The sequence below is a fragment of the Crinia signifera genome, chromosome 2, assembly GCF_055691185.1.
Source record: "Crinia signifera chromosome 2, ASM5569118v1, whole genome shotgun sequence".
In the NCBI taxonomy this organism is placed as follows: Eukaryota; Metazoa; Chordata; class Amphibia; order Anura; family Myobatrachidae; genus Crinia; species Crinia signifera.
The window spans coordinates 76,940,671-76,967,723 of NC_139218.1; the positions used below are offsets into that span (position 1 = coordinate 76,940,671).

At 45.9% G+C, this 27,053-nt stretch overlaps 1 protein-coding gene and 1 long non-coding RNA gene across 2 annotated transcripts in view; one reads left to right on the forward strand and one right to left on the reverse strand.

The window, feature by feature from the left end:
- ACE2 (angiotensin converting enzyme 2) overlaps positions 1–27,053 on the forward strand; it is a 71,320-nt gene that overhangs the window by 38,876 nt on the left and 5,391 nt on the right. Inside the window, exons 10-16 of the mRNA XM_083172439.1 lie at positions 2,226–2,370; positions 8,009–8,107; positions 11,420–11,542; positions 11,630–11,808; positions 14,110–14,168; positions 15,458–15,555; positions 16,431–16,547. Of these exons, the coding sequence (XP_083028565.1) occupies positions 2,226–2,370; positions 8,009–8,107; positions 11,420–11,542; positions 11,630–11,808; positions 14,110–14,168; positions 15,458–15,555; positions 16,431–16,547 (820 nt within the window). The remainder of the gene's footprint in view (positions 1–2,225; positions 2,371–8,008; positions 8,108–11,419; positions 11,543–11,629; positions 11,809–14,109; positions 14,169–15,457; positions 15,556–16,430; positions 16,548–27,053) is intronic.
- Positions 802–13,154, reverse strand: LOC146059849 (uncharacterized). Its single transcript, XR_014470323.1, has 3 exons — positions 13,054–13,154; positions 11,623–11,735; positions 802–931 (listed from the first exon to the last, which is right to left on the reverse strand). It is a non-coding gene; the product is annotated as an uncharacterized LOC146059849 (long non-coding RNA).

Here is a 27,053-nt window from a genome sequence, read left to right on the forward strand (position 1 = left end):
CAGGTAGGAGCTGATTGGCTGGCTGTTCATCACTCTCCATTTTATCACTTTTGAAGCTTAGAGAATCTAGCCCAATATTTGAAAAATACGTGTAGAATTTCAGTGACAGAGCGCAGCATTAAAACCAGCTTCTTTATTATTGTTCAGCAAGATGGACCTGATTGACTCAAGATTTATCCTATGTGCAGGAGGATCAATCTCTTGCAATCTCTTGGTTATACCCAATGGCACGGGATTGTGCATTGGGTCCTACACATCAGGCACATAAGATTTTGTCAGACAGGCACATCAGATTTTGTCAGATAAATTGACTCAATCCACCTGAATTGGGTCAAATCTCACAAAATCCCTTTACAGAAATATTTCAAAAGACACATTCCCTGTTCTTATAGGCAGCTGGCTGACAGCCGCTGCCTGAGGCAATGATACCATCTTCCCAGTGTACGCTCACTCAAGTCCTCCTAAGAATTGCGCTGTAATGCTCCTCCTCGTCAGTTGTCCTGCACAAGGGGAAGTGCGGCGGGCATGCAGGGTGACGTCATTGCGCTGCACTCATTCATGGATTGGATTATGGGGGGGCTCCTTCAATTAGTTAAAAGACCCTGGGAGGCGGAATGCACCTTCGATTATCCCGGTCATGCGTTCCTGACCAGGCACAGAGAATCTGTAAAGTGTATTGGTAGTCATTGCAGCAGTTCTGCCTCTGCTGGAATAGGAGTAACTACTCTTCTACATATTGCCCAGGCTCAGTACAGCAGCCTCACCTGAGTCCCATGAAGCCGCATCCACTGTCGAGACCCGTGTAGCTCCACCCCTTTCATTTCCCGAGCGGGTGGAAGGGAGGACTGGAGGCGGGCAATCCCAAAGACAGTGTAGGAGTCTTACACATGGCTCACTTGTACCCCCATGATGGCAGTCTTGTGTGTATGACCTGCAACATTTGAAATGGTTTAGCCCTCAGCTAAGCGCTTTCTATGTAGATCAAAGGCAGCAGTGACTTTTGGAGGTCAATATGAAATATATCATACTGCACTGAGGAAGAACAGCACTATAAAAATAATAATGCAGCATATTATTCAATTGAGGAATCAAATCTAATAATGACTTCTACAGAACAGATTTTAAAATAATATTTTGCATACATGTAGACCGCTATGGGGCTAATTCAGGTTGGATCACAGTTTTACCAATGTTCCATTTCAAATGTTATCCCATCGCAGTTTGATGTGATCGCAATTACAGGCAGGGGCTGTTATGCACATCCTTATACATTTGAGTTGCTTAGGCATCCCATATGCTAAACTGCTGTGTGCAGATTATCATGGGCCTAATTCAGCATGGATCGCTAATCAGAGAATTCGTAGTGGACTGCAAGCAGGAAGTCACCGCCTAGACAGTAAGAAAAGACGTCCCTTGCACAATTGTCTGGGTATACCTGAGTTTTCACAAACACACCCAGAAAATGACATATTTCCACCTATATACATAGTTACATAGTTACATAGTAGGTAAGGCTGAAAAAAGACTTGCGTCCATCTAGTTCAACCTGGTATAGATATCCATTGCTGATTTGGTAGGTTCTGGTATTTTACAGACAAATTATATTTCTTATTTGTACCCATGGATGTTTTTCTCCAGTAAATGTTTGTCCAACTTTGCCTTGAATGCATTTAATGAGCCAGCCGTTACCACCTCTCTGGGAAGAGAGTTCCAGAGTTTGACTGTTCTGACCGTAAAGAAATTCTTTCTACTAGCTGAATGAAATCTTTTTTCTTCTAATCTATACTCATGACCTCGCGTCCTAGATTCCTTTCTAGTAGAAAAGAGGGTGTGTGACAGTTCCTTATATTGGCCCTTGATATATTTGTACATGTTGAGCATGTCCCCCCTTAAACGTGTCTTTTCTAATGTAAATAGTCCCAAATTGCTTAATCTCTCCCCGTAGCTTAAATTCTCCATTCCCCTAATAATAAGGGAATACACTGGCTTCCTGTCAATCAAAATGTGGCTACTTTGCGACATCTATGTGTGCAGATTTTTTTTTCACCATTTGGCTCGATTTGCAAATTTTCCGATGAGCGATCCATGCTGAATTAGGCCCCATATAGGGTCTTTATTGAATGAGGGCCTTTATACTGTATATCCAAAAGCTCGCTGGCTGCAAATGCTATATGGGAAGTAGATGGAGGAAATCTATATTAACAGATCTTTTTTATGATCTTCAGAAACTGAAATCAACTTCTTGCTCAGACAAGCGCTCACCATTGTTGGCACTCTACCTTTCACCTACATGCTAGAGCAATGGAGATGGCAGGTTCTTAGAGGGGACATCCCAAAGGATCGCTGGATGAAGAAATGGTGGGAGATGAAGTAAGCCAGTGATTCCCAAACTGTGTGCCGTGGCACCCTGGGGTGCCTTGAGGCCCTAACAGTGGTGCCTCGGGTTGGTTGTCCAGGACCAATTCAAATTAATTACAATCAATGTAATAGGCAAAACCAGTGCTTGTGGCTGCCAATCATAAAATGTGTACAGAATAGAAACAAATCTTATCCCCCACTACATAATTAAACCTTAAGATGATATATACACACAATTTATACAATTTTTCATCATCAAAGTTTTGGCCTAAGGGTGCCGTGGATAAAATTCTGAAACTATAGGGCACCGTTATTGTGAAGAGTTTGGGAACCCCTGAAGTAAGCAATAACAAAATTAGGTTTTTATGCTCTTGCTTTTATTTCTTTGATATTATTATTATTATTGTTATTATTATTATTTCAAATGACTACGCATGCGTACAGTACATTTAAAATTGTAATCTAATTGCAATCCTGTCCCAATTTGATGCACAGGAAGTCGGTGTTTGGGGGATAATAACAGTCCGTTTTATGGGAGTGTCAGAAAAAATGCAGCTATGGGTCTGCGACATCAATACCTCCCTCGATCAGCCTAATTCTCCCTCGATCAGCCTAATTTTTTCAGAGTTGTGGCAGGGTAGCTCATTTTTGGCTTTTTGTGCTATTTTGTGCTCAATATTGCCTAGTGTGTATGGGTGAGCGATGAGTGGTGAGCGCTGATGCGTGATCCCGCATCATCGCCAGCCGCCGCCAGCTGTCGGCCTGTTTTACAGGCCACTTCCCACAGTCTCTTATTGTAGACAGTGGTTCACCCCCAGTGAAAATCTCTGGGTCAAGTGAAAATCGCTGTGCACTGCGCAGTGCAGTGCACACTGCAATGCACTGAGCGATTTATCGGCTAGCAATTGTCACATCATCGCTCAGCATACACACTGGGTAAAAACACCCATTTCATGAATTAATTATGATAACCTAATTAAATAATATTAAACAATTAGTCTTCAGGGCTTATAAAAAAACACCAATTTATTATTTTTAACTATAAAACTAAACCTATATACATGTCCACTTGAGGGAACATCATGCATATTTGACATAAAACATTGCCCTATTATCATTGAACAGTATTTTAACCCCTTCACGACATTTGACGTATATATACGTCATGGTCGGGAAGTACTTCCCGACCGTTGACGTATATATACGTCATGACTTCTAACTGTCACTGCGTCTAGAGACGCAGTGACAGTTAGGTGATGTCTGCTGTCCCTGACAGCAGACATCCCCCCTCGTCGCCCAGGGGGGGCAGGGGTGCCCCCCCCGGTCGGCGATCGCTGTGATTGGCTGTTCAAATCTGAACAGTCAATCACAGCGTTTCCTGTGTTACCGGCGGCTAAGCCGCTCGGTAACACAGAAAACGGTGGTGATCGGTGCAGCACCGATCACCACCGATGTGCAGCCCCCCCCCCTCCCACCCGCCGGGCACTCACCCGGCGGCAGCAGCAGCAGCAGCTCCCGCGGCTCCCCCGGTGCGCACGCAGCGCTGCCCTCCTCCCCCCTCCCTCCCGCAGCAGCAGCAGCAGCATCATGCTGCTAGAAAAGTTAAAATAAAAAATAAGTATTGCAAATGTATATATATATATATATATATATATATATATACACACACATATATATATATATATATATATATATATATATGTGTGTGTATATATATATATGTATATATACAGATGGGGTCGGGCTCATCTTTGCAGGGGATGGCGATGGCGTCGCCATCGCCATTCCCTGCTCCCGCGCCATCTGTGTGTCGGAAGGGGACGCGCGCGCACGAGGTGCGCGCGCGTCCCCTTCCGACGGTGCTGCCCTCGGTCGCCCGGTGCCCACACCGGGCGCCCGCACCCCCCCACAGCCTCCTCGGGTCCCCCCAGCCCCCCTCGAGCGGGAGGCGGACAGTATTGTGTCCGCCTCGCCGCCCGGCCGCCCGGATACTGAGACGCGCGTGCGTGGGGGACGCACGCGCGTCTCAGTCAGATGGCGCGCCGTGTTGCTGGCGGATCGCCAGCAGCATGCTGCTGGCGATTCGTCAGCAAGCATAAGGCCTGCGCTATCTGTATATATATATATATATACACACACATATATATATATATATATATATGTGTGTGTGTGTGTGTGTATACCGCACCGATCACCAACGATCGCCAGCCCCCCCCCCTCCCACCCGGCAGCCCCCCTCCCTCCCACCCACCCGGCTGCCGCAGCGCCAGCACCCCTCCCACCCCCCGCCAGCCGCAGCGCCAGCCCCCCTCCCAAAGCTGGTGACCAAAATGGGGTCACTTGTGGGGGGGTTCCACTGTATTGGTGCTTCGGGGGTCTTGCTAATGCGACATAGCACCCACCATTCATTCCACCACCAAAAATCACTCCTTCCCTTCTGAGTCCTGCCATGCACCCAACTGGTAATTTTTGGTCACATGTGAGGCATTGCCGTACTCGGGAGAAATTGGGGCACAGATTTTGGGGTGCTTTGTCTCCTTCATTCCTTGTGAAAATTAAAAATTTTGAGCCAGAACTGCATTTTTGTGTAAAAAATTAAATTTTTTTACACAAAAATGCAGATCTGGCTCAAAATTTTTAATTTTCACAAGGAATGAAGGAGACAAAGCACCCCAAAATCTGTGCCCCAATTTCTCCCGGGTACGGCAATGCCTCACATGTGACCAAAAAATACCAGTTGGGTGCATGGCAGGACTCAGAAGGGAAGGAGTGATTTTTGGATTTTGCAGCACAGATTCTGGTTGAATGACCCCCGAAACACCCATACAGTGGAACCCCCCCACAAGTGACCCCATTTTGCAAACTACACCCCTCAGGGAATTCATCTAGGGGTATAGAGTACATTTCAAACCCCCCGAGGTTTCACCAATTTTGATACAACTGAGCTGTGAAAATGAAAAATTATTTTTTTTCGTTTTCACTGCCCAGTTGTACCACAATTGGTGAAACCCCTGGGGGTTTGAAATGTACTCTATACCCCTAGATGAATTCCCTGAGGGGTGTAGTTTGCAAAATGGGGTCACTTGTGGGGGGGGTTCCTAACTTTTAGCATCTTATGGTGCCTAGAAACCTACATGGTGCCTAAAAAATAATCTCATAAAAAGGAGGCTCCAAAATCAAGTAGGTGCTCCTTCTATTATGAAGCCTGTGGTTTGGTCACCGTGCACACTAGGGCCACATATAGGATATTTATGAAAACCAAAGAATTGGGGGAATCAATTTTTAGTCACATTTCTCTAGTAAAATGTACTGTGTTCCTTAGAAAAATGTATTAAAATTGCAAATCTGCAAAAAAAAAGAAATTTTAAAATTTTACCTACACTTTGTTTTAATTCCTGTGAAACACCTAAAGGGTTAACAAACTTCCAAAATGCTGTTTTGAATACTGTGAGGGGTGCAGTTTTTGAAATGGCATCATTTATGGGGGTGTCTCACATACAAGTCCCTCAAAGTCACATCAAAACTGACCTGGTCCCTAAAAAAATCAGAGTTTGAAATTTTCTTGAAAATTTGAGAATTTGCTATTCATATTTTAAGCCTCCTAGTGTCCAAAAAAATGAAAAGGAGGTTGAAATAATGATGGCAACATAAAGTATACATATGGTCTATGTTAGTTATTAACTATTTTGAGTGGTAAGATTATTTGTCTCACAAGCAGAAAATTTAACATTTTGAAAATTGCTAAATTTTCCATTTTTTTACGATATTTTGGTATTTTTCAAAAAAAACACAGACTGTATCGACCAAAATTTACCACTAACTTGAAGTACAATGTGTCACGAGAAAACAATCTCAAAATCACTGGGATAAGTAAAAGCAAAAAAAAGTTATCCCCACTTAAGTGAGACATGTCCGATTTGAAAAAATGGGCTCTGTCATGAAGGCACAAACTGGCTCTGTCATGAAGGGGTTAACCTTAAATAAAATTAGAGATAACTTGTTCTTATAAAGTTGTTTACTGTTTCCCCCAGAAACAAATACATTGCTAAACTTGAAAACAATACATTATAATGCCTCTTTATGGATATATTCATTCAGAATCAAAAATGTACTCAGTATTTATAACACTGATATTTTTATTTACTTCTGGGTTTGCATCATACTTGCATCACAACTCACTTTTACTAGTTTTAACACTTATTATGAAAATTGGAGAAGCCCTGGACACAAAGGCTCAAGATATTCCATGCAGATGTAGTTAGTTTTACATGTACAAGCTGCACCGTGGCACCTGGTAGGATATTTTGCATCTGTAAGCTATGACCAGTGATTTCCTGCACTGAAGCTGATTTCGTATCCAGATGGCGGATCGATCATGTTTAGGTCGACAATACCATGATTGACCACTAGTGGTCGAAGTCGTCGGGTGTGGTACGGGACTCCGACAGTCGGGATCCCGACAGTCATTATCCCGACGTCGGGATCCCGACTGCCCGGAGTCAGACAGCATGGCGAGCGCAAAAAAGACCCTTGCGGGCTCGCTGCGCTCGCCACGCTGCGGGCACGGTGGCTCGCTACGCGAGCCACCTATTCTATTCTCCCTCTATGATTCTATATGATTCTATTCTCCCTCTATGGGAGTCGTGGACCCCCACGAGGGAAAATAGAGGGTGGCCGTCGGGCACCCGGCTGTCGGCGTTTTGACAGTCGGATCCCGACGTCGGGTAAAAGACTGTCGGGATCCCTACTGTCGGGAACCCGGCCGGCACCCGAAGTCATCTAGTTAGATGCCTAAACTTGGTCGACAGTGTCTAGATCAGGGGTGGCCAAACCGGTCCTCGAGATTTACCAACGGTCCACGTTTTCCAGCTGGTGCACATTTTAAAACCTGTTGCATTCATTCCAACTATGGATCCACAGGTTGCCTGGAAAACATGCACCGTTGCTACAGATGGAGTGGGATTTATCTATCCAGGGGATGGTGAAGGCGACGCCAGCTGCCATCCCCTGCCTCGCGCCATCTGTATGCCGGAAGGGGACGCGCGCGCATGAGGTGCACGCGCGTCCCCTTCCGATGGTGGTGCCGGCGGTCGCCCGGTGTCTACACCGGGTCCCCGCACCCCCCGCATCCCCCTGAAGCCCCCCGCAGCCCCCTGAAGCGGGCGGCGGACAGGATTGCGTCCGCCTCGCCGCCCGGATACTGAGACGCGTGTGCGTGGGGGACGCACGCGCGTCTCAGTCAGATGGAGCACCGTGTTGCTGGCGGATTGCCAGCAACATGCTGCTGGCGATTCGCCAGCAACAATAAGACCCACTACATCTGTAGATCTTGAGGACAGGTTTGGCCACCCCTGGTCTACATAGACAGTGACGAGAGATCGACTCCTGTGAATGATCGACGGGAACGTGGTTGACAGTAGCAAGATCGAAATTAGTTTTTTAAAAGCTGCCAATAGGTGACATAACTTCTAAGCTTGGTAGAGGTCCAAATAATTGGAGATTTGAGAGTAGATATAGACTTAAGACTGCTGTCCATGGCAGTGGCATCTATGAATGAAAAGGTTAATTGCTTACTCATTTTTTTATTATTTAAAGTGTCTCTATTCCGCAATGTGTTTCTATCTGATCTGAATTGTACCTTTTATTCTAGACGAGATCTTGTCGGAGTAGTGGAGCCTGTTCCTCATGATGAGACATATTGTGATCCTGCTGCTCTTTTCCATGTGGCTAATGATTATTCTTTCATCAGGTACTGTACATATCCAACTTCCCTGTAGCTCCATTATTTTTGCAGTAAAATAATCTATGTCTTTGGTGCAAAGATTCATACTGAAACCAGGAGACGTCTTGAACTTAACAAAGAATGGGATATGGTCGATGGGTCGACTATAAGATGGTCGACAGTCATTAGGTCAACACCATTGGGTCGACATACTGAGAGGTAGACAGGGGTCTAGGTCGACATGGGTCAAGGTCGACAGGTGTCTAGGTCAACATGGGACAAGATCGATAGATGTCTAGGTCGACACATGTGTTAGGTCGACATTTGGTCGACCCAATGATCCCATTCCGCTGCAATCATGGATAAATGTAGTCATTGAAGAGACAAGTATAAAATTTAATAGGAGACTCACAGTGGGGGTTATTCTAGTTCATTCTTTCTGTCAAAATCCTTCTTAGATGGACAAAACCATGTGCACTGCGGGTGGGGCAGACGTAACTTGTGCAGAGAGAATTAGATTTGGGTGGGGTTTTTCTTCAAAGTGAGATCTATATTGCAGTGTAAAATAAAGCAGTCAGAATTTTCCCTGCACAGAAACAAAATTACTCACCCAAATCTAATTCTATCTGCACATGTTACATCTGCCACCCCTGCAGTGCACATGGTTTTGTCCATCTAAGAAGCATTTTGTCAGAAAGAATGAACTAGAATAAACCCCAGTGTGAGGAGATCTATCAAACCTTCCAAATAGAACAAGTGGAGAAGTTGTCCATAGCAACCAATCAAATTCTACCTATCATTTATCAAGTACATTCTTTAATACTGTATAATAGGCAGACGCTTGTTTGCTATGGGCAGGAAAGGTTTCAGACATAATGGCTCCCTGTGTAAAGAGTCAAAACAGAGCCGGCCTTAAGCATAGGCAAACTAGGCAATTGCTTAGGGCATTTGCCTATGCCTTGGGGCATCCTAAGCTGGAGGCATCCGATGATAAGCGCCGCTGCTGACAGCTCTTAACCACCAGCGGTAGAGCCGGACCAGGTGCAGTGCTGCTGGTCCTACACAGAGAGGGGGAATGGGGCTGCTGACTGCCCCAAACAAGTATGACCGCTGCTCCAGGAGGAGGGCTGCTATGCATGGCCAGCAGCCTCCAATGGAAAGGAATATTGTACTGGGGCTGATAGGCCCACTGGGATGGACCCACAGCCCTGGGCTGGCCCCCCGTTGTCCCTCCTCATGCAGGGTTGCCAGGATGCCACTGCTTCTAAAGTTAGCGGGCACTTCCTGGTGCCGCTAGCTGGGATCTGTAGCAGACGTGTAGCCAGAGAGCCGCTGGGGGAGAGGACAGAGGTTGGCAGTGGGCGTAGCCTCCACTCGTCCCGTGCACTGTAGCCTGCCTGAGAGGGGATAATATCTGTGATGTGCCAGAGCTGCCCATGGACTGTCTGTCGGGGAGTCGTGCCGCTGAGATTACTATGGTGAGCTCATGCTGAATATGGTTTCTGTAATAGTTGTGTGTGTGTATGAGAGAGAGGTGTGTGCCATGTGTGGGAAGGAGGAGGAGTGGGTGGGGGGGGTGGTCTTCTGATTGGTTTGGTTGCTGTGTATAAGGAGAAGGGGTTGTCAGTGTCATGTGGCAGGGGTAGAGGATGTCTGCATATATAAGTAGTGTTCGGTCGTGTGTGATATATCATGATGTCAGTGTTAGTAGGGGACACATACAGCGTTCAGGGTGCCAGCAATGAAAAAAAAACACCCTGGCATCCTGATATTGAGACTCTTTTTCTGGGTCTCCATAGGTACACTAACCATCCCTCCTAACCCTCCCTTGCAGCAGTGATGTAGTGTAGGGTATAGAGGGGTCAGTAATGCAGTGGCGGGCAAAGAGGGGTCAGTAATGTAGTGGCAGGTATAGATGGGTCAGTAATGTAGTGGCAGGTATAGACTGGTCAGTAATGTAGTGGCGGGTATAGACAGGTCAGTAATGTAGTGGCGGCTATAGATGGGTCAGTAATGTAGTGGCTGGCATAGAGAGGTCAGTAATGTAATGGCGGGCATAGAGGGGTCAGTAATGTAGTGGTGGGTATAGAGGGGTCAGTAGTGTAGAGGTGGGTATGTAGTGGTCAGTAGTGTGGAGGTGGGTATGGAGGGGTCAGTAGTGTGGAGGCGGGTATGGAGGGGTCAGTAATGAAGAGGGGGGTATAGAGGGGTCAGTAATATAGTGGCGGGTATAGAAGTAGTATTAGCGCCGGTGCTCAGGGGCACCAACCAAAATCTTGCCTAGGGCATAAAATAGGCTAGGGCCGGCTCTGAGTCAAAATTAATATTTTCTAAATTTATCATGCCCCCCACCTTTTGAGAAGAAGACGACGGGGCCTCTCCTTGCTGCAAGAAAGGGTGTGTGGCCTCACAGCAAGGGGTATGGCCTCGTTGGAAAAGACTACCTTACACCCGAGTTCTGCACTCTGCATCACTGTACATGGGCCACCGAATGAAAACAAAACACACACAATGGCCTCCATAGGAAAAATAAAACTAACTGACACCGATAGAGAAAAAACTAAACACATTGGCCCAATAGGGGCTGCAGGCAGAAAGATATATTTGCTGTTTAGTTGGATGCAGTTGACCGTTCTTTAAGAATTTGTTCGTGGTGGATCATTTTTTAGATACATCTATTGCACTTTTTTGGTGTGCAAATGCACAACGAGTTGAGGTCTGTTATCATGTGGTTTATACCTGTTGGACCATTATTTCTGATACACCATTAATTACCATTTTGAAATACAAACATCCATTGGAGAAATACCCCTGAGGAAGTCTAGCGTGGAGATGAAATGTGTAGGGTTTATCGGGCTTTAAACTTTAAGCATGGAATAAACTACTGCAGATCATTATTTTATTCCAGGACAGCAAACTGCATGTTGCCACCAACCTCCCCAAGTCCTGGCACCTGAATCATCCTAATGTAGTGGTTCCCAAACTGTGTGCCGCAGCTCCCTGGACACATGCAGGGGGTGCCACGGGTTGGTGGTCCTGGACAAATTCAAATTATTTATGGTCAATTATTTATGGACGAAACCAGTGCTGGTGGCTGCAAATCATAAAATATATGTACAAACAGAAGCAAACCATGCCCTTTACCACATAACTGAAGCGAAGAATCACATATAAACACAATGTAATTATTTTTATATTTTTTCTAAATTTTGGGGGGCTTAGGGGTACTCTATACTCTTCTGATACTCTAGGGTGCCGTGATTCAAAAAAGATTAAGAACCCCTTTCCTAATGGTTGATCAGGCACAGGTAGCAAACCATCATTCTATTTGTCGTGCAGGTATTATACACGGACTATTTACCAATTCCAGTTCCAGGCTGCACTCTGCGACGCTGCAAAGCACACTGGTCCTCTACACACTTGTGACATCACAAACTCTACTGAGGCAGGAAATAAACTACGGTGGGTGAAATGACATGCATCTTATATTTATTTTTTCCATTCTTCAAAGATGCATTTTGAGTAATGCTAATGTCACTTACTTCACAGGGCCATGTTGGAACTAGGGAATTCCAGGCCTTGGACTGAAGCACTTGAGCGCATAACAGGGGCTCTCAGGATGGATGTCCAACCACTGCTAGATTACTTTCAGCCGCTGTATGTATGGTTACAGGAGAATAACCGAGTCAATAACAGGGAAGTCAACTGGACAACAAACTGGGATCCATGTAAATAGAGGTTTTTTTTCTCCTATTAATAGTTAATCATTTATTTTTGGTAAATAAACATCCAAGCTACTCCATATTTTTTCAATAGAGAAAAAAAATGGTGAATACTCGACCTGGGGCAGGTCGGGGTGCATATACACCAGCTGTTTCACAAAGCAGCTGCTGGAGAACAGGATAGTTAGTCCTGTATATGAAAAAAAAAAAAAACAGAAAGAAACACACACAAATAAGCAGCACTGTAAAGTGTATGATATATCACATCACATCACACTCTATTGGATTGATTTTCCTTACAATAGTTTAATATGAACAAAATGGATAATCCAGATAGAGAATCAAAATAAAAAATATAATGTAAAACGTGCCCCCCCCCCCCCCTGAAGATCTCTTGGAATGTCCGTTCCTATAATGTTCCTTCCGTATTAAGCTCAGTCTATGTAAGACAATACAATAGAGGTGTGTGTGTGTTTCAATAGAGAAAAAGAAGCTGCAATATTTCTGAGCTAAAACTGTCCACACAGCATTCCAGCTCCATATTTTTACCATTGAAGATGTTTTGTATGGTCATCATTTTTCAATGTGAGCTCTGTAAACAATTTGCACCACAATAACCTCACAACGGTATTGACTTATTTCATTTATTGTATCTTACCATCATACTGTAAATATAGTTTGTTCTTATATTAATAACTGCATAGGAACTAGAACTTTTTGGGCCCTATAGAAACATTTTGAAGGGGCCCTTTCAAAGCAGAAGCATATGTAGAGGAGGAAGAGGGTCGAAGACAGATAATTAATGCATTAGTACTTAAATTGTAAAATACAGCACAAATGCTGTAGATATTTATATTGGTTGGGTATGGGATACCGACAGTCAGGATATTGACCAACAGCAGCATCCTTACAGTCACAATCCTGACACTTTTTGGACGGTAAGCTAACCCTAACCCTTACCCTTCCACCCCACAGGCTAACTCTAATCCTCCTCCTCTCCCACAGCCTAATCCATCCCTTTCCCTAGTGCCTAATCCTTACCCTTTCCCGAGTGCCTAATCCTATTCCTCCCTGGGATCCTTACGTTCAGGATTTTTGCAGTTGGAATTCTGTGGTGTTGGTATTCCAGTGCCAGTGTTCTGACAACCGGCATCATAAGAGTCGGAATGACAACTTCATACCATTTACATACCTACCAACCAATGTTGTGCTTATTAAGTAATTTCTCCATCCCTTTTCTCCTTTACCTACCTTAGCAGTAGTTAGCTCAGGTGCACTGTATCCAAACTGTCTCTTTTTTGGAGAAAGATGTGGGATTTGACCTGGAAGACATCGGAAAAGCTGCTTGGACAGCACCTCGCTCAGTGTTGCTGGCCCATCCCAGTAGCCTTTCCGAAGTGCCAGAAGGCCTACCGTAGGCATGCCGGCCTACTAGTGACTTATAGACACCACATAATCTAATGAAGAACTATCTGGACTTTACTGCAGAGGTGAAGAGCTGAGCAATGCTCCACGCTAACTCAAATAAGGTCCTGGGGCCCTTTATAAAAAATGGTGCCCAGGGCATGTGCCCCGAGTGATCCCCTATCAGTTATTTCCTAATCCTTCATGTGAATTGGGTATAGGGGACATGGGGCCAGAGGCGACCCCCTAAGCCTGGGAACACATCAAGACAATGTGTTTTTTGGCTGGCAGCATTTGCAATATATTGCTCATCGCATTCACCTGCCTGCCGTCATCAGAATAACATGTCAGATAATATATTGTCTAATGGTTACCCATGTTGGATGGCAACAGAGCAATGGCAACCCCTGCACCCACTATAGTTACATCGCAGCCTTTTGCAATTGGCATAGTCTTTGCTCAGACAAACAGGCATCAAAATTCTTAATGCCATCCAAACATCTTTTAATGCACACACACATGCGCACTCACACTCAGTACTTATACAGTACTTGTACAATGGCCCTTATTCAGTTAGTTTCCCTTGGATGTGTGCACAGGCTGAAGCGAATGTACCAAACCCTGCCTAGCATGCTGCGCATGCGTATACACAAAACATCGGTGCATGACCGAGTGAACCAGAATAAGGCCCAATATGCGGCAATTTGGATTTACAAGACAATACACTTCCCAATACTGTATTTGGACCACTAAAGGGACGGCATCAGTCACACTTTTGGAACTTACAGCAGTTATATTATTTGTTCTGTAATTTCACCTTGTGTTTCAATTGGATAATTACAGATCGTCTGATTGTGATAACAACAATCTAAAGATACTAAACTTATATTATTTTATTTCTAGACTCAGAGAATTCAATCAAAGTCAGAATAAGCCTGAAAGCTGGACTAGGTGCTAATGCGGTAAGATGAATCTCTAGCAGTAGTTATATTTGGATCACATATTAGTTATAAAGCATACCTACATACCTAAGCATGTAATGTACAGAAAGAGCATTGTGTTATAGTGCAGTTGGTCGCTAGTGCCATGTACCATCTACTAAGCCGGTTCTTTGTATGTAACACCATCGTGCTACAGCGGAGCATAAGAAGGGTCCTTGTGATTGATGTCTAACCACACATATTAATGAAGGCACTCAGGTTACACAGGGAAATAACTGTGGATTGCGAGTCCACCAGACGCCGCCCGCTGAATGCCAGAACGCCCCCCCTCAGGCGGCAGGTTCGTTTGCCTAGCCTGCGTATGGATGTTTAACATAAACATCCATTTGCAGACTGTGGAGGAACACCCACATCATTCCATGGTCGTCAACCATGGAATGATGTGGAAGGCCCAGGCACATGTAAGAAGGTTACTCTCAGGCAACCTTAGATGTGCGTGGACATTCGGCAGGAAGAGGGTGGGCAGCTGATTTCCAGTGATGTCAGCTGCCCGCCTCCAGCGCCCACACCACTGGGCGATTTCCATGGGAACGCCCATGAAATGCTGGGAGTTCCCATGAGCCGCCGCCCCCCACCCGTTCCCGTGCGAAGGAACGGGCTATGCAAACAGACCTGACTAAGGTCCTCTGTGTGTGTGTGTGCGTCTGTGTGTGTGTTATATTATGTGCCTTTTACATCAGCTAACAAGGGTATTGGGGTTGGGTACAGTATAGATGATAGACAATGTCTAGGTTGACCACTAAATAGTAACTAGGTTGACAACATTGATAGGATGTTGACACACTTTAGGTTGACATGTACATGGTCAACATGAGGTTTTTTAGTTTTTTTGGTGCCTATGTCGGCATCGGCACCGTATAAATGTGCCGCGTCCCCTCACAATGCTCCATGCGCTCGCCATGCTTCCAGCACACTATTATATTTTCACTCTATGCCCACTTGGATAGTAAAGTAGGAAAAAAGGGAAAAACTTATGTCGAGGTTGTTCAGGTCGACCATGCCCATGTCGTCCTTAAGCTTGTGTCGACCTTCTGTCAAAGTCCACCTAGGGTATGTCAACCATTCCTAGGTGCTGACCTAGTCACAATCGACCATTAGTGGCCAACCTAGTAACTATCGACCTAGACATTGTGTCGACCCAGGGCCGCTTCCCGTTGGGGTTGGATTAGGGGTGTGTTTTATTTAAATGAACTTTGCCCAACAAACAGAACAGTATTTCTCATACCAAGCATCCTTTTCTTACTTGCCAGTATAAGTGGGACACCAGTGAAGTGAATTTATTCAGGTCAACAATTGCATACGCCATGACTAAATATTTTGCTGCAAAAAACAACCCAGTTCACTTTTCGTAAGTAAAATTTTATATTTATTTAATATTGTAAACTACCTGCATTACTTACATAGGGGCAGGTTTAACAAAGAGTGGTATTCTTGTTGCTACTCATTATGAATGATGAGTAACCAATCAGCCCCTAACTGTCATTTGGAGCTGGGAGCTTATTGTCTGGAGCTCCATTTAAATTTATTCGAAATGAGTTACAATCTTATGAGGATTGTAGTATTTGTATCACATTGCACCCAGGATCTGTTTGTTGTTTGTAATAAATAACCTAGTCACTGACTACGGTTCTCCTACTGATTACTGAATCATGATCACAGTGCGGAGCAATAACTAAAACATACTGTACCTCCCAAATGTCCTGAGTTTCTTTTTTTGGGACTGTTCTGCTGTCCCACCCATGAGCAACAGTACTGGGATTAAGGCTAGTCATTGAAGAAAGTGACCCTGGGCATGTAATAAGGTGGATGATTGAAAGGTGTAATATGATGGAATATTGGGGTCTGACTATAACCTACAAAATTATATAGCTTATAACGAACTGTATAAATCTATTGTCCAATTGAGAAGGCTGTCTTATGTGGGACTGGAAGGCTTTATAGACATGTGTGTATTAAGGTAGGATGCTAGAAAGGAATTGGAGATGGACCCAGTGGGTTTTTCTACTTCTTATAGATTATATACATTATAGATTCTACTGCATGTAGACTATATATAGATTCTACTGCATAGCGATTACAGTGTTTCATTTTAGTTCATAGTGATAAATGGATGTCAAATCTGACCACCAGAAAAAAACCTCTTAGAAAGAGTGTCAATGTATTATATATTGTATGTCCAATTTCAGCTACCGTTTCTAATACAAATGTATCTTATCCCTCTAGAGATGATGATGTACATGTTTATGATGAAACAGCAAGAATCTCCTTCTATTTCTACGTTACAATGCCAAATATAATTGGCGATATAGTACCAAAATCTGATGTTGAAGAGGCTGTTCGGTAAGTTGCTATACTGTACATACTTTATGTACTTGTGTATTAGCCGGGCGCCCAGTATGTAGTTAGAGTAGCAGCGCTGTCAGAATCAGTGTAGTGTTCCCGCAGCCAGCGTAATCAGCGTAGTGTTCTCGCGGCCAGCGTAGTTAGCGTAGTCAGCGTTACGTGTCCTCCCGACCTATTTATACCCCGACTATCCACGTCGGCATGGAGTCGATTTTATAAAGTGTGTCGAGCACAGTGAGCCACCAAGCCCGAAGCGTAGAGAGCGCAGCGAGCCCCGCGAGGGGAAGCGGATTACTTCACATGTGTTCCGCATCACCTCCCACGCTTTGGGATACGTGGCTCGCTGCGCTTGCCACACTTTATACAATTAACTCCCCACCAACGTGGATAGTGGGGGTATGAAAAGGTCAGGAGGACGCGTACCTGCACCTGCATCTCAGACAGCTGGAGCGCCTCACCGCCGGCGCCTACATGATCCCCTCTCCGCAGGCGTCCGCCAGCACAGGGGATCTGGCGGTTACCGGCGCTGTGTGAGAGGCGCTCACTAGGCTTGGCATGGACACCGGGGACATAGCCATGGACGCCGGGGAGTCACTACGCTAACTACGCTAGGCAGACATTGGGCTGCCACGGAGTCACTACGCTTACTATGCTAGGCAGCCGTTGGACTATGTTGACAGCGTACAAAGATAGTGTGCCAAAGACACACACAATAGTATCCAGGTCTCCTGCGCTCTGTATGTTGAGTAAAGATAAAATGGCTTTCGCCTTCCTTTATGTGGTGAACGATGCCTTCTCTGTCTCAAAAGATCTCCTCCACCGTATATACAGAGATAAAACACCCTTTCACCGTAGGTATATGAGGAGGATACAGTACATCCCTTGTAGCGGATATGCGTCTCCTCTTCTCCGTGTTAAAAGACAGCAATCAGCGTTGAAAATAGGTTTCCTTCACCACAGTGAAAAAGAGAAGATACCGTACATCCCTATCAGGGGATATGCGTCTCCTCTTCTCCGCACAGTATGATAGCCATCAGCGTTGGGTAGTAGATTATCAAACTTCACCAATCGCAAACCCGTATCCGTAAGTGCAACATATGGGAAACAAAGATAGGTACTTATATAGTAACTGGGCTGCCGATTTTGAAATCGGGTCCATCGCATCGCATCGCACCCGACCATATCGCATGCGATGCGATGCGATGCGATGCGATGCGATGGACCCGATTTTTCCATAGGATTCAATGTTAAAATGGACTGAGTTCATTTTAACATGGAATTCAATGGGAAAAGGGGTCCTTTTCATACCCCTACTATCCAAGTGGGCATGGAGTTGGATATAAACCTGTGGCGAGCGTAGCGAGCCACCGAGCCCGAAGCGTGGCGAGCGGACACAGAATACCGTTCGCTCGCCACGCTTCGGGCACGGTGGCTCGCTACGCTCGCCACAGGTTTATATCCAACTCCATGCCCACTTGGATAGTAGGGGTATGAAAAGGACCCCTTTTTCCCATTGAATTCCATTTTAAAATGGACTCAGTCCATTTTAACATTGAATCCTATGGAAAAATCGGGTCATCGCATCGCATCGCATGCGATATGGTCGTATGCGATGCGATGCGATATCGCATCGCATCGCATCTGATTGTATGCCTTAACTTAAGGCATACAATCAAAAAATCGGCAGCCCAGATACTACATAAGTACCCAAAGATATGGTCATATAGTGTAACACTATTTTATTAAGTGCAAACATACATCAATGGCAAGGGTTGCTATAAAAACATGTGTGTAAAAAAACAGAAAAACCGCAGTGGGAGCGGGCAATTACCAGAAGTTGTGGAGAACTAGTTGGAAATAGTCCTCAAATGCGCTCAAAATTAAAAGTCCCGGAAACTTTCAAAGGTGGCACAACTGAACTCGGCAAGGCAGTGGGTCCCACGGGTATCCTGGCAAGTGATCCGAAGCGTTTCTACCGGTACTCCGGTCTTTCTCATGGATGTGTAGCTTAGCCTATGGCTCCGTACATATGCTAATTGGGCTCCTGGCTAATACACAAGTACCATAATTTATACTAAGGAGACTTTAAATTGAATTCTGTATGTACTGAGTCTATGGAATTACTTTTTTAGTATGTCGACTCCTAATACACTACACACCAATATTTTACTAAAAACAGGCCTATTTTTGAGCCGGAACGGTCCGGAACGCCGTTCCTGAAGGTCAAATTAAAAATGACGTCATCAGGAACGGCATTCCGGAACCTGCTCCTGGCCTCCCGGCACCAGCGTTGTCAGCCCGTCCACCTACCCGCTCCCCCCGCTCGCTGTTCCGCTCCCCCCCGCTCGCTGTTTACAGACTCCAGGAAGAGACGTGCTGCTATGTAACCTTTACGTCTCACGCTGGACCGCTAGCCAATGGGTGCTTGCGGTCCAGCAGCCAATCAACTGGTGGCTGCTGGACCGCGAGCGCCTATTGGCTAGTGGTCGGGCGGGAGATATGAATTTTACTAGCAGCACGTCTCCTCAGTCTCCTGGAGTCCGGACCACAACAATAACCGCTGGCGCCTCCTCCAGCCTGCAACCTACAGGCTTCCCATTTTGTAAATGCCGATGTGCGCCCTGCCCGGTGTGGGCGAGTGCACTCTGCACCTGCACTCTTCCCAGCCCGGATTAAGCTGCCGTATGACTGGGAGCAATCGAGGGTCCGGGAGTCTGATGGAGTCTACAGGGTACTGGTGCAGTACAGGCGCTTTTCCCGCTGACAGACACCGACAACAGCAACAGGAAGCCTGGTTTGAGCTGTAGCGCGAGCAGCGTTATATCCTCCCTGCAGGCTGGTGACAGGGCTCCAGGTCCTACAAGGGCAGTGAGCAGGGAGACGGGGGTGCAGTCATTTTTGTGTTATACAGCCTCCCTGATACCCCGCATCATTTTATTTGCTGCCTTTTCGGCCAGCTCCGCCAGGCTGAAAGTCCACCCAAGATTAATTCTTGCAATACAAAATCAAGTAAAGCCAAAGTAGCCCAAGCTGGAAAAACCCACACTAAAGCAAAGTTAAAGGTACATGGATCTTACATTGCATGTGGTGGTGGTGGGGAGGAAAGGGGGGGGGGTCTCAAGATTTAAAGATTGAGGAGGGATTTATAGGTATAAAGCTACTAAAGGGGGGGGGGGATAACTTCACTGAGAGATAACACAGCACTATGTGCTCACGGTGTGTGGCATATGTATAATGGAGCATTATGGTGTGTGGCATATGTATACCGGGCATCTCTGTGTGCGGCATATGTATAATAAGCATTACGGAGTGGGGCATATGTATAATGGACATCACAGTGTGGGGCATATGTATAATGGGCATCACGGTGTGTGGCATATGTATAATGGACCATTATGGTGTGTGGCATATGTATAATGGGCATCACGGTGTAGCATATGTATAATGGGCATCACGGTGTGTGGCATATGTATAATGGAGCATTATGGTGTGTGGCATATGTATAATGGGCATCACGGAGTAGCATATGTATAATGGGCATCACGGTGTGTGGAATATGTATAATGGGAATATCTGTGTGTGGCATATGTCTAATGGCCATCACGGTGTGTGGAATATGTATAATGGCCATCACGGTGTGTGGAATATGTATAATGGCCATCGCGGTGTGTGGCATATGTATTATGGGCATCGCGGTGTGCGGCATATGTATAATGGACATCACGGTGTGTGGCATATGTATAATGTAACAGTATGGTGTGTGGCATATGTATAATGGGCATCTTGGTGTTATGTTTAATGGGCAGCATCACTGTGTGGGCCTTAGGTATAATAGGCATCTCTGTGTGGGCCTTATGTATAATGAGCATCACGGTGTATGGCATATATATAATGGGCATCACAGAGTGGGGCATATGTATAATGGGCATCACGGAGTGAGGCATATGTATAATGGGCATCACAGAGTGGGGCAAATGTATAATGGGCATCACGGAGTGGGGCATATGTATAATGGGCAGCATGGAGTGGGGAATATGTATAATGGGCATCACAGAGTGGGGCATATGTATAATGGGCATCTCTGTGTGGGGCATATGTATAATGGGCATCACGGTGTATGGCATATGTATAATGGGCATCACGGAGTGGGGCATATGTATAATGGGCATCTCTGTGTGTGGAATATGTATAATGGGCATCTCTGTGTGTGGAATATGTATAATGGGCATCTCTGTGTGTGGCATATGTATAATAACTGTTACGGAGCGGGGAATATGTATAATGGGCATGACGGTGTGGGGCTTATGTATAATGGGCATGACAGTGTGGGGCACATGTATAATGGGCATCTCTGTGAGTGGCATATGTATAACGGGCATCTCTGTGAGTGGCATATGTATAACGGGCATCTCTGTGTGGGCCTTATGTATACCGGGCATCTCTTTGTGCGGCATATGTATAATACGCGTTACAGTGTGGGGCATATGTATAATGGGCATCACGGTGTGTGGCATATGTAGAATGGGCATCACGGTGCGTGGGATATGTATAATGTGAATCTGTGTGTGGCATATGTATAATAAGCGTGACGGAGTGAGGAATTATGTTTTTCTTATATTTTTCTTTTTTTATGTATACCACGCCCCTTTTGTAGCTCCTCCCACGTCACCAACCACTTTCTGCCCCCGCCCACAGTTCCTGAACCTATTTTCCTACAAAAATAACACTGACTAAAAATATCTGGTACTTGTTTCCTAGCACGGCCACAATCGCGGGCCTCGGGTGTCATTTTTAGTGGTCTGCGACGCGACCGACGCGATGCCCCCGATTTTCCCATTGAAATGCATTGAAAAAAGTCAATATCGCGTCGGTCGCGTCGTATGCGGCTAAAAAAGACTTAAATGGTCCAGACGCAATGCCCCCGATTTCCCCATAGGGAATAATGTTAAATGCCTCAATTTACCCGCGATGCCCCCGATTTCTCATAGGAATCAATGTTAAATGGCTCAATTTACCCAAATCATCATAGGGAACAATGGTAAATGGGCCAGAAAACCCAAAAAAACACCCCTGAACCGTGAAATGTCCCCCCAAAAGTAGTTGACGCCACCCCACGATCAACGCAAACCTGAAGCGTGGCGAGCGGCGGCGGTACGCGTCCTCCGACCTTTTCATACCCCCACTATCCACGTCGGCGTGGAGTTGAGAATAGAATAGTGTGGCGAGCGCAGCGAGCCACCGAGCCCGAAGCGTGGCGAGCGCAGCGAGCCCCACGAGGGGACGTGGATACCTTCACAGGTAAACGCGTCCCTTCGCGGGCTTCACAGGTATCCGCGTCCCCTCGCGGGGCTCGCTGCGCTCGCCACGCTTCGGGCGCGGTGGCTCGCTGCGCTCGCCAAAATATTCTATTCTCAACTCCACGCCAACGTGGATAGTGGGGGTATGAAAAGGTCGGAGGACGCGTACCGCCGCCCCTCGCGGGCTCGCTGCGCTCGCCACACTTCAGGTTCGCGTTGATCGTGGGGTGGCGTAAACTACTTTTGGGGGGACATTTCACTGTTCAGCTGTGTTTTTTGGGTTTTCTGGCCCATTTACCATTGTTCCCTATGATGATTTGGGTAAATTGAGGCATTTAACATTGTTCCCTATGGGGAAATCGCGGACATCGTGTCGGTACCATCGCACCCGATTTTTTAGTGCATGCGATGGCCGCGATGCCCCCGATTTTTCCTCACGATGCCCACGATCATGATCGTTGTGGCCGTGCTAGGAAACAAGTACCAAATATCTTTCAAACCTCAGAATAGAGTAATTAAATAGTTTAAAACAACATTATTTAAACTATACCTTAATTTTATAACTTTAAATGCATTGTACAGTATTGCAATCAAATATATGGAACATTTTTTGTTAGTTGCTGTTGTGGAAAATAAAAGATCTCTGCTTCAAGCATATTTATTTCCCTAATAAATCTCAAATTTGAAGGGAAGATATCCTTTAATTTACCTTATCAGGACTTTATTTACAATTAAATACCATTTTATGCTCCAGAGATATAGGGCCTGATTTGGTTTACAGGCTCCTCTGAGTGTACTTACAGTTGAGCGATGTTTGACTAATGCACATGTGCTGGGTATGGAGGGGCACTGCAAGTTCGCGGTCCAAATGCACCCAACAGTGCAGCAGGGGGTGTTGGGTGGTGGTGGATAGGCGCACCCATGGAAAAGCCCAGCATTTCATGGGTGTTCCCATTAAAATGCTGGGCGGTCCCATGCTAATGAGGCAGTCACGCGGCTGCTGGGGGGCGGACAGCTGACATCACCGGATGTTAGCTGCCCGCCCTGACCTCACACAGGGCGAACGCAAAGCTAAGACACCTAAGAGTGTCTTAGTTTTGTGTCCATGTTCCACATCATTCGATGGTCGGCGACCATCAAATTATATAGTCTTTGCCAATTAGGCTACGAATGGATGTTTATGCAAAACATCCATTCGCAGCCATGCGGGCAAAATCGCTGTGTGTAGGGTGGCAGGCGGCAATACGAGCGGCGGGTGGGCTTAAAACAACATGCAGCACTGCGAACTTCGCAGCCCTGCGTGTGAACCAGAATAAGGTCCATAGTACATGTTAAAAAAAACTATGTTGCTCATATCACTAGATACGTCCAAGTCACATTACAGAAGCAGTATTTCAGCAACAAATATGTGTCCGTAGTACATCCATATGTTATATTACATCTAATTGTATTTCTAAATGGCTAGAAAGTTTAATAGTAAATTCAAAAGATGTATTATCCTATTTATATGTTGTACTTGATCATGAGAAGTGGTGTCACACTACCCAATCTCAGAAGTCCAGACCCTGACACTAGTTGTGGCTCCTTCCTTATAGCCACACACCTGATCAGCCCCAAAAGCCTCTACACCTGGCTAATTTGGTGCATCTAGAACCACTCCTACAACATCTAATACTGCTGGAAACAAACAATTGGTTGGTTGCTTTTGCGCTTCAATAGGAGCAGCTAAATTCCTGCAGTGTCACCACCTGCACAGATATATCATAAACAATAAAAAATTGGAAAATGCGCTTCCAATGGGGATAAACCTGGGGTTTAAATGATAATAATAAAGTCCTTCAATCACAATTGTTTCTTCTATCCGATGTTCTTCAAATCGCTTGTACCTCAAAGAAATAAAACACGGTCTTATGGTGCAGTATTGTCTTAAATTCTTTGAAATTTTTCAAATAACTGATATCAACTGTTAACCGTATCGTCTTCAGGCCTCCAACAGGCCTGTTTTGAAGTGTATGAACCAAGGATTCACTAGATGTCACACCTCCTTACAATACTGATGGCCTCAGATATATAGAAAAAAAAACTTCACATAGTGTAACACTGATACAATTAATTAAGATGAATAAAAACACATAACAGAAAGCCTTGTACCGTTAGTGGCCTTATACATAAGGCATCTTTGTGAGCTTGTGACACCCTGAGGAAGACCTTTTGGAGGTTGAAACACGTAGGTGTTTGTAGGTGGAGGACCCTGTTGCTTTTTGGTGGCCTGTATATTTGGACACTTTCGAGACGGTGCTGAGGTGCTACGCTACCTGAGATAAGATCCACCTCTTCACAAGTTCACAAAGACGCCTTGGGGGACATTTACCAAAATGGATTCGTAGAAAAAAGGTGTATTCGTAGGGAGAAATACACCTTTTTTTTACGAATTTGTATTTTCGGGATTTAATATCCCAAAAATACAACAATTCGTAGTCCTAAAGATGGAACATTCGTATTTGTATTTACAAATACGAATGTCTACACCATCGATAGGATACGACAGAAAACACCATTCAAAAGAATGGTGGTTTCTGATTTACTAAGCAGCCGTACTGATAATACGGCTGCTTAGTGGTGTAAAACACCCACGCAAATACGACAGGAAAATAGAACACCATTTTCTTGTTCTATTTGCGTTTTAGCCTGCACGGATCAGTCAGATCCGTGCAGGCTTCAGTGTAAAAAAATAGAAAAATTAAATAAATTAAAAAAAAAACGGCGTGGGGTACCCCCCAGAGCCGAAACCAGCACCAGGCGGACAGAGCATGGAGCCGGTAATTAAAAATCAGGGAACTCGACAAATAGGGGTCCCCTGATTATTAACAACCAGCCCCAGGCTCCTGCTCTGGGGCTGGTTCCCAAAATACGGGGGACAAAATGACTAGGGGTCCCCCGTATTTTAAGAACCAGCCCCAGGCAAAACCAGCCAGCAGGGTAATGCCACAGCCGGGGGGAGACTTTTTATGCAAGTCCCCCCGGCCAAAGCATTAACCCTACCGACCAGTCAGCCTGGCCAGGGGCCCTGGGGGAGTGGGGACCCCCCCAATAAAGGGGTCCCCCCCCTCCAGGACTTACCTGACCAGGCTGAAGCCTGGTGCTGTCCTCGATGCCCCTGGGCGGTGGGCATCGAGCTGATAGTGGTGTAAAAAATAGAACAAACGATTGTTTTTTACTGTGGCACTACAAGTGCCAGCAAGCCTCCCCAGCAAGCTGGGACTTGGAGAACCACAAGTCCCAGCCTGCTGGGCATTAAAGGGCCCGCTGGGTCTTGTAGTGCCACAGTAAAAAAAATAGTTAAATAAAACACACTGACACCCATTTTAAATAAAAGTTTAATACACACATTACACACATACTGATACTTACCTATCTTGATCCCGTTGATAGGTTGCTGGCTCCGGTGTCGGCGGCTCCATGTCGGCGGCTCCGGGGTCGGCGTCCTGTCCGAGGATAATCCATGTTGGACCTGTGTAAGGAAATCCAACTCACCCAGGTCCTCCATGGATGGTCTTCTTTCTTCATCTGTCGACATCCAGGTCTTCTGGCAGCTGCTGACGACTTCCAGCAGCTGCCGGCATCTCCCGCGACGCTCCCCGGCTTTCAGAGCCGGAGAGATCCTTCCTCTTCGGCGTCTGGGCTCAGAATGAATTCTGGCCAATCAGGAGCCGCCTAGCCGCCTAGCGGCCAATCAGGTCTTTCCTGATTGGCCGCTAGGCGGCTAGGCTGCTCCTGATTGGCCAGAATTCATTCTGAGCCCAGACGCCGAAGAGGAAGGATCTCTCCGGCTCTGAAAGCCGGGGAGCGTCGCGGGAGATGCCGGCAGCTGCTGGAAGTCGTCAGCAGCTGCCAGAAGACCTGGATGTCGACAGATGAAGAAAGAAGACCATCCATAGAGGACCTGGGTGAGTTGGATTTCCTTACACAGGTCCAACATGGATTATCCTCGGACAGGACGCCGACCCCGGAGCCGCCGACACGGAGCCGCCGACACCGGAGCCGCCGACACCGGAGCCAGCGACCTACCAACGGGATCAAGATAGGTAAGTATCAGTATGTGTGTAATGTGTGTATTAAACTTTTATTTAAAATGGGTGTCAGTGTGTTTTATTTAACTATTTTTTTTACTGTGGCACTACAAGACCCAGCGGGCCCTTTAATGCCCAGCAGGCTGGGACTTGTGGTTCTCCAAGTCCCAGCTTGCTGGGGAGGCTTGCTGGCACTTGTAGTGCCACAGTAAAAAACAATCGTTTGTTCTATTTTTTACACCACTATCAGCTCGATGCCCACCGCCCAGGGGCATCGAGGACAGCACCAGGCTTCAGCCTGGTCAGGTAAGTCCTGGAGGGGGGGGGACCCCTTTATTGGGGGGGTCCCCACTCCCCCAGGGCCACTGGCCAGGCTGACTGGTCGGTAGGGTTAATGCTTTGGCCGGGGGGACTTGCATAAAAAGTCTCCCCCCGGCTGTGGCATTACCCTGCTGGCTGGTTTTGCCTGGGGCTGGTTCTTAAAATAGGGGGGACCCCTAGTCATTTTGTCCCCCGTATTTTGGGAACCAGCCCCAGAGCAGGAGCCTGGGGCTGGTTGTTAAAAATCAGGGAACCCCTATTTGTCGGGTTCCCTGATTTTTAATTACTGGCTCCAGGCTCTGTCAGCCTGGTGCTGGTTTCGGCTGTGGGGGGGACCCCACGCCGTTTTTTGTTTTTTTTATTTAAATTTTTTTTACACCTTGCAGCCTGCACGGATCTGACTGATCCGTGCAGACTGCCTACAAATAATTTGTATTAGCAGCCGTATATACGGCTGCTAATACGAATTCCTACGACATCGGAGGGTTACAAAGCAGTCGTATATGACTGCTTTGTAAATCCCCCTCCGGAACACGACTTTGCGTACGACTCAAACAGTCGTATGCAGTCGTAGGGGAAATACTAATACGAAAAACTCGGTTTTTCATATTAGTAAATTCCCCCCTTATGTATAAGACCACTAATGGTGTTATACATCTGTGATGGCTGACTAATGGCAATTTTTTATTGTTTATCATATACTGCTGCTCTCTCTCTATAGCCAGATGTACCTGACCTTCCCTATGCATCCTGCTTTCAGTATTTAAATTGCCTCTGTCAGCACCATCTCCTCTGCAGATTTAAATTTGCATTTA